The sequence below is a fragment of the Macadamia integrifolia genome, chromosome 2 (genome assembly GCF_013358625.1).
Source record: "Macadamia integrifolia cultivar HAES 741 chromosome 2, SCU_Mint_v3, whole genome shotgun sequence".
In the NCBI taxonomy this organism is placed as follows: domain Eukaryota; kingdom Viridiplantae; phylum Streptophyta; class Magnoliopsida; order Proteales; family Proteaceae; genus Macadamia; species Macadamia integrifolia.
This window is the reverse complement of record NC_056558.1, coordinates 12,466,248-12,475,116: the sequence shown is the minus strand read 5'-3', so window position 1 is coordinate 12,475,116 and position 8,869 is coordinate 12,466,248. Positions and strand designations below refer to the sequence as shown.

The window sequence follows — 8,869 nt, the reverse complement described above, 5'->3', positions numbered from 1 at the left end:
GGGGGGGGTTAAAAATCCATATAATTCTATGTGATAACCATATTGGCAATTGCAGTCTTAAAATTTTTATAAAGATATTTTGATCCTTATGTTCTCCTTCTCAGCCAAAACTAAAAATAATAATGAATATAACCTATCCTTATAATGTATTACTTAATTAATGCCAAAAATACTGCAAGTTTAGGAATAAAAATGTTATTTTTTCCATTTTAGTATAAAAACACTGCAAGTTTAAGGATAAAATTGTTATATTTTCCTACCCAGAAAACTCTTATTAGGGAGAAATTTCTGATTTAATTTTCGTATTCAAAGGTTCCAACCATAACTCTCTCTCTCTCTTTCTCACACACACACATCACACACATAATAATTGAATGGGAAGAGGCATAATAACTCACCCGTAAGGAGGATAAACAACCTGAGGAAGAGGTAATGGAGGTGGAGGAGGAGAAGGAGAGGGAGGCAACAGTGGTCCTGCAACTCCTCTATTATACGATGATGTTGCACTACCCATTGGTACGACCCCACGGTAGGAAGGGATACCACCACCACCACCTTGATTTCTCCCTGTCAAAATCCAACAACCAAACACACCCCCCACATTATCCTCTTTATTTCTTCCAACTTAACCATTACCCTTAATTACCATCTTAAACCCATAAAAAAAATAAATAAATAAAAACTAATTTAAATTAAGCTACCTCGAGGTGGTGATGTTCTAGGACGACCCAATGAAGCAATATTACAGTTAGCCCTCCTCCCATCGATCACCGGATTTGGATCACTACAAGCCCTTTTTGCTGATTCTGGATCACGAAACGTCACCTGCCCATGTATCATTTTTTCATATTATTGATCAATATAATTTTTTTTAATTGAAAAATTAAGAAGAAGAAGAAGAAGACTTACGAATCCATAACCTTTAGACCTTCCAGTGTTCTTATCAGAGATGATGACGGCTTCAAGAATATCTCCAAACTGTTCAAAATATCTTCTCATTTCATCAGTTTGAGTCTCCCAAGCTAAACCCCCAACGAACACCTTCGTATAGGTTGTGTCTCCAAAAGGGGACCTGTATTGTTGGTAAGCCATGGCGCCCTGGCCTGGCCTGGCCTGGCCTGAATATATATCAAGGGTAGCCTCGCTTGATCCTCTTACCTTAGATCGTTGAAAAAGACCAAATGGGGAAACGGGTCTCTTTCTTCCACCTCTTCTTTCGTTGCATCTCCCTCCATTCCTCTCCTAGAGCACAGCCACCATTGAGAGGAAAAGAGGGAGAGAGACACAATTTCAGTTGCTCCGTTTGATGATTTTGGTTTCTGAAACAAAAGGGGTATTTCGTATTGGAGGGTTTGAAGAAATGAAGATTGATTAATAATAAGAGATTATTTGGAAAGAGGGAAATAAGGGTTCTTTCTCTCTCTATGCCTCTCTTTCTTTCTCTCTCCCCCTGACTCTGACAACCTCTCAGCCTTCCTTTCCTCACCTCCCCTCCTCCGACAGCTAAAAGCCTGCAAGAGTTTAAGAGAGAGAAAGAGGAGAGAGAGAGAGAGAGAAGAGTTGGTTTTTGTAAACTTTGGATGTCGAATGACAGCTGCACGACTACGCACTCGGCCCTGTCCTCCCTGTCTCCCCCCATTAATATACTTCGTCCCCACCACAAACACACACTTTCTCTCTCTTCTCTGTGTATCCTCATCGGTATAAGTATTAAGTATTGGCCAATTTTTTACCTTTACACAGTTACACTTTTCTGTAGCCGTTATTAAAAGTTTCATCTGTCCTAAATCCGTAGACTTTTTCTTTTTTTGGTAAAGAAACCTAAATCCGTAGACTCATACCATTTTTTCTTTTCTTTTTGGGGTAGAAGACTCATAGCAGATTTGAAATCATGTCGACTCAATCCTTGAAACTAATTAGATTTGTTTAATTGGAGGATTATAATTAAGCAGGATTTTCAAAATATATCAAACCCCCTTATTCCTAAATTTAGATGGATTTAATTTTCAAAATCTAATCCAATTAAGATACAATGAATATGCAGGTACATCCTAAAAGCTATGATTTTTCTTTTTTTTTTGGTAGAAAGAAATTTTACTCATTTAGATGTGGTGAGTTCATATTTGTAGAGACTCGGGATACATGATTATGTCAACCACATGGTAGAATTGACCTAAATTATCGTGCAAGTTACTAATAAGGCTTTCCCAACTAACTAAGGAATTTGAAATTTTATTTAGTTCCCTAAGAACAAAAAGGAATTTATATTCTAAAAAATAAATGAATAATTATAAAATATCATCTACAATAGATTGCAGTATGAGAGGAACTATAACAAATGCTCTTGAGATGTAAGAAGCAAGCTCTTTGCAATTTGTTTTCGCAATAATTTGCTCCATATTGTTTGATATTGCTATTAATATTTCACTTTGCATTGTCATAGCTTCACCAAGAAGAATATAAGAAAAAGATGAAAGTCCAGATTTAGCTAAATAGATCGGGCTAGAATAATCTCTAAATCACAATCCCAATTCGACCTTTGGAGATCATTTGATTTCCTTGAGTCGATTATTTGTTTCTAACTCTACCTTATGAGGAGAGGATTTGACATGGGGGTTTGTCAATTTTAGACCTGTTGCCGGAGGAAGCATGGCAAATAGAAATAATTTCTTTTTTATCTTTTGTAATATAGGTTGAGATGATGGATTAGTTACATTTACCCAAACTTTACTCTTTTAATCAAGATTAAGATGAGTTTTAACCAATTAAAAAATAAAATATTAAGTTGGTGATTCTCCATATATGTAACCCATAGTAACCCGCTTCATTTCTTTCCCTACCAAGGATTTAACTTTTGAACTCATAAATAACAATTTGACATACAAATGAGAAAGTCTAGTTTTAGTACATCAGAAATTAATAAGATAGATTTGCTATTTCTTATATAAATCATGTATCAATTTCTATAGCATTTTTTTTTTTCTTTTTTTTTGGTGGGGATGGGGTGGGGGGAGGGGGTAAGAACTTCTATAGCAATTTCACATACCACATGAGTATGAGTATAGGCTAGTGTAGACACTATATCTATCCACAAAGTATCAGACTTAGTTGAGGTGCCATATAGTAGGAAATAAAGATCCGAATTCTAAAAATCAATATTACATATAAAATTGTGCTTTAGAAGAGTAATCATATATTTCTATTGAATTAATGGCATACACATATTCTCATATTTTCTTTGAAATGGTAGAAACTTCCAGAAATGGCCCATTTTGGAAGCCTAATCTCATGTATAAATATCAAGTTGAATTTGCAAGTGATAAAAAGAAGTCTAATTTTTTTTTTTCCAAGGACAACGGATTATTGAAAATGACAATGATAAATGACAATGCATGATAAGAAATCTGATTGCATTTGAATTTTAAATTTTGATAAGTGACTATCTACATGTCTCCATGGCTCAAGGATCCGACTTCTCTCCTTATCCTCAATCCCCCATGTTTTCCTTCCCTTCTCCTCCCCCCCAACCCCCCACCCCCCACCCCCACCCCCACCCCCACCACAAAAAAAAATTACATTTTATGGGGTAAAAGTTTTCATATCATTATTAGTTATAACGTACTTGCACTGCACATGCAGTCCAATATAATTCACACTTTTGTTTTGAGTTCCATTAAATGCATTCATTTATTGTACATTTAAGAAGTGATCGAGACAAAGTTAAAGTTTATAGGTAGAAATTTTAGAACATACTGCAAACCTATATATGGCCGATGCAATTTTAAATTATTTATCAGGCCTTTCTTATTACATTTCCTTAACACTTAAGACCCTTTGGTGGAGAAATACCCCCATAGGAGAAAGGAAAACTCAAGTCTTAAAATAGTAACATTGGGTGTCATTTTTAAAAAAGGATAAATAAATAATATAACAAACCATATACCATATTGGAAGGTAAAAGTAATGTCTTAGCTAACATATGTTCCTCTCATTCACTCCTTCCAAACCGCGCCCCCCCCTTCTTTAAAAAGGCAAAAGTTTTCCAGCACCATTGTATGTAAAAGAAACTTAGTCACCTAGGTCATAAAATGTTTTGCCCCTCTATTTTTTCTTGATGCCTGTTATACATAATATATATATATATATATATAAAATAAAAAATCCTCTACGATGAGGTAGTAAGCAATAGTAAGGATCCAACGGCTCGAGTGCATGTCGGATTCCTCCTAACCGTTGAATCCTTACTGTCACTCATTGCTCATCGCAGAGGATTTGAACCCTCTACACATTATCCAAAAATTTTCCTTCTCCATTAACCATAGGTGAAGGAAAACTGTCTCGATTTCAAAATTTATTGCGGAATGTTTGTTAGCCATTGTAGTCTTACAAAACCTATTATATGTTCCCAACTAACCCCCTAAACATAGGTCTCCTTGTTAATTAAATATTCAACTACAGCAACCAAAGAGGGGGAAGATGAGGAAATCAATAGTTGTGACAGTTGGGATGAGTGAATTAATCAACCATTTTGATTGGACCAGATCATAATAGATTCACAACCATGTGCACCAATTGGATCTAATCTCCATGATTTTAACAAAAACCGATTGTTCCAACTCCCATCTTAAATATTTAATAATATCTATGGAATTAATTAATATACATTAATGCTGCCAAATCCTTCATTATTTTTACTGGGGGGTTGTTGTTGATCTTGAGAAGGCCTGTGACTTTGATCCTTTGAGGGACTCAAGGGTCTGTGGACTTTGACCCTTTTGAGGGATTCTCTCCAATCTGGAAAGGAAATGCACCTTTTGTCATCTCCAAGTTGTAAAGCTCTGATTAAGAAATACTCTCTCTCTCTCTCTCTTCTTTGTCCTTTTTTTTTGTGGTGGGTATGCAAACTAAAGCATTTATATATGTTGTGTGGCCCACAAGCAGAGATTCTAAGACAGTGATTAGGGATAACGTATGTGATTGTACACGTGTAAACAAAATCACTTACACGCACATGCAGAGTAACATGTGCCATATGGCCATTTTCTAGCTTTGTTGCCAGCGTTAGGGACGAGAAGACAGCCTATGCGAGATCTTCTAACTTCTTTTTATGACTCCTCTGAACGTTCCTGAACTGTCAGTCCTCTCTCTCTCTCTCTCTGATCCGCACGTGGGATCATGTCATTCATTGAGGTTGTGAGCTGGATTTCATTGCCTTTCTCACGTGGGAACTATCTTTGAATGGTGGGATCACCCACTTCCTCCATAAACCTGAAAGCCCAAATAGACTTATATGTCATATTATCATCACCCATCAATAGCTTTGAGGTTGTTTTTTGATAATTAATTCCTAGTAGCTTAGTAGTTGCCATTAGCGCCAATGCTCACCTACTTCTACACATAATATATCTAATCATCTGCATATGATAGGATTCGATTTCACGTTCTCCTCTTTTAGACATTAGTTTTTCAAATTGAAATAGTCACCATTAAGCTAAGCTAGTGTTCCACGGTTTTCACTTTCTTCGTTAGACACTTTTATATACTATATGATACTTTAATTTTCAATGCCCTAAATGTTGGCTTTCTAGATCAACATAACCAACTAAAAAGGTTTTCTTTTTTATTTTTGAAAATTTTTATGCTCGTAAGATCTGTCTTGTCTTGTCTATTTTTAAAGTTATCAACCTACTAAAAAAAATATTCTTGTGATAAGTCCTGTTCCAATCAGAAATATAGTGAAATAACTTTCAATTTCCTACCCTTTCCTCAGACCCTGCTATTAAGAAAGATGTTTACTTCTTAAATTCCCATATATGTAATAGAACAGGGAGAAGGGGTCAAATTTATCCTGATGGGAGCAAAAGTAATAATATAGTCTAACAACGACGTGTATAGTAAGCAAAATAGTACGGAAATAAAATGAAGAATATGAAATAACCATAGCGGATAGTGACAAGTAAAGAGAAATGAAAGAAAGTGAGCTTAATTTCAAGGTAATGGAAATTCTTTTGGGCCAAAAAAATGGAAATTCTTATAATCACAATTATGTAATTGATTTAAAATCTCTTTAAATATAATAACTAAATTTCCTTACTCATTAAATGTCATATTTCTACTTATATCCAAATATTTGTTTGCAAATTTATATCACAATTTAGCACTATATTTAGTAACATTTTTTTTAGTTAGTTATACAATCATTGTTGTTTATGACTATAAATGTTTTGGTTTTACTAGTTCATTTTAAAGTTGGGTGGTGGTAGGACATGTGCTGCCAATTTATCCTCAAGTTTTACATTGTAACTATGAATCTGAGATCAAATTAATCTAAATCGTCCATTGAATTTCCACATAGTTACCAGCTTCTAACTGTTAAGGTAGCCAAAAACAGAAAAGAGAAAGATGCTTTAAGGTTTTTCCTACCATAGAAAAAAAGATTTGAGATTAGAAGTTGTCAAGATCTGGTTTAGACTAACAGCAAACAACTTACACATACTAATGATAAAAATCTAGACCAAGTAAGAAGATCAAGATAGGGTTATAGGATTAGTCTTTGAATTGTAGTGGATGATTTCATTAATTCTTCTTCTTGATGATGACAAATCCTTGGTTCATGATACCTAAAGATAAAAAGGATAAGAGGTTCAAACAGTTGAAGTGTTTAACTAAGGTTTTGTTTGGTATGTATTCTTAGAATAGATTCTAGGTTTTTAATATATTCTGAAAAATAAATACATAAAAGAATCGGGTTTTGCAATGTATTCTAGACTTAAAATCTATTATGAGAATTCATACCAAACACAACTTAAGTGTTCTACATTTAGAAAGAAGCATGTCTCCCTCCCAATGGTCATATTGGTTCGCCAAAAATTTTTACAAACATGTTATTTGCATCATCATCTATTTATATGTATTTTTGTATTGATTAAAAAGTTAAAAAAAAAAATTTATTACAACGTACAAAGACACCATAAACAATAAATTAAACATTTGGAAAATCTAGAGGAAACAATTTATATCCCAATGCCATAACCACAGTAAAAAAGGTCCAACATGAATGAAATTTATAATCAAGGCATAACACACAACCTGGGGGGTGGTGGCGCAGTTGGCTAGCGCGTAGGTCTCATAGCTATTCTGAGTTATCCTGAGGTCGAGAGTTCGAGCCTCTCTCACCCCATTTTTTGCCTTCCCAAGTTTTGAGAATGCTGCCCACTTGTACTGCCGTTACATCAACACAGGGCAATGAGATGTTGCGCAGAGGCATCCAGGCAGGGGCATCTTATCTCCTTTATTTTTTTAAATAACAACAGAAATTTCACTTCAGAAGTGTGAAAAAAAATCAAATAAGCCTTTCCAGTCATGAATTCTTATAATCACAACTCGCAATTATGATCAGAATTTCTCCGGAGAATAAAAAACCTCTAAAAATCATTTTAGCTTTCTTAAGTTTTGATTGTTAGTAAATACAAAGTACAAACCCTCTCACTATGGTGATGTATAAAATGAGTAGTACTTAAGAAATATATAAAATCCTGAGCACCGTACTTAGGTAAACTCTAATTATATGATAAAAGAATGGGAGAGCTCATATTAAATCACATTTAAATAAAGGGCAATAGAAGTATAGAATGTTACTTCACTAGTGCAGATACACACTAGTGGATGAGCCAATAGGAGGGTGCTCTAAAGCATCTTCAATGCAGGACAACACAATCTTTTCACATCCAGTGTGTCTACGCCTAAACACATGGGTAGTGTTCTTTCTTCCTTAATTAAATTACTAGTAACCACACTCTCTATCTGAAAGAGCTCATACATGGTTTCATTCAGGGCCTGATAAACCAACCCTTCCGATCCCGATCTGAGCCATCTACTTTCTCTTCATTAGAAACCAGTCTTGTCAATGGGCACACATACCTTCTCTTCCGATCAAAGACTAAGCTTCACCATGGAGCTTCAGCCCAGGCCGAGCAAAGCTGCACAGCACTTAGACGGCTGCTCCCCGGGCCGGGTAGGTCCAGAACCAGAGCAGAAAATGGGAGTAAGTTCTATGAATGACAAGAGGCGCATAATGAGGCAGCTATTCCAACCATTTGAATAAACTACATATATAAATAAGGAAAAAGTTTTTCCTGACCAACAAGTTTAGAGAATATCTCTGAACAAGTGCAACAGCTTTTGGCAAGCTCAACCATATGGGAAATTTTTTTATTTTTTCACTGGATTTTTATAGCTTTAATTTTCTATTTGGTTAACTCTGTATGAGTTGAACTAGACATGTAATCAAAAAACCTTCTCTATCCACAATTTAAAGGCATGAGAAGCCACGATCATGATAGAATGGATCTAGATATTGGCATGGTGGATCTCAATATTCCATGATATTTAACACTCGCCATGAACATAGTCAAATAACTTGTAAACTTGTTTTTTCTACCTTCTTAATACAACATTTGTCTCCGTTAAAATAAAATCTCATCATTTCACATATGTATTAAAAAAAAAAAAAAAAATACAAACCAAGACGATTGTTGAAAATGATGCAACAATAGGCACTTTCAAATTATTTTAATAACTTTTTCTTAAACTCTAACTTAAATACTTTTGGAAATAAAACAAAAGACAATAAAATAAAGAATTACACATTCTAAATACTTTTATAAATGTCATTCAAACAAACCCATAAATTAAAAAAATTATATATTCTAAATACACTTATAGACGTGTCATTCAAACAACCCCAATAAATTACTACTAATACGAACACCAACAAGGGCGCAAAGCTTATAAAGCTTATAAGACAACGGCAGATCTGCCACATGGCAACTAACCTAATACCCGAATTTGGTGATCGAGTGAAGCTATG

The 8,869-nt window shown here is 34.7% G+C and overlaps 1 protein-coding gene and 1 non-coding gene across 2 annotated transcripts in view; one reads left to right on the top strand and one right to left on the bottom strand.

The window, feature by feature from the left end:
- The window catches only part of LOC122058502 (RNA-binding protein 24-like), a 6,017-nt gene extending 4,423 nt beyond the window's left edge, over positions 1-1,594 (bottom strand). Inside the window, exons 1-3 of the mRNA XM_042621188.1 lie at positions 910-1,594; positions 702-825; positions 399-567 (exon numbers count right to left, since the gene is read on the bottom strand). Coding sequence (XP_042477122.1) covers positions 399-567; positions 702-825; positions 910-1,092 — 476 coding nt within the window. The 5' untranslated portion in view covers positions 1,093-1,594. The remainder of the gene's footprint in view (positions 1-398; positions 568-701; positions 826-909) is intronic.
- A 5,499-nt stretch (positions 1,595-7,093) lies between these two features.
- On the top strand, positions 7,094-7,180 carry TRNAM-CAU. Its single transcript is given in 2 exon segments — positions 7,094-7,131; positions 7,145-7,180. It is a non-coding gene; the product is annotated as a tRNA-Met (tRNA).
- The last annotated feature ends 1,689 nt before the right edge of the window (positions 7,181-8,869 follow it).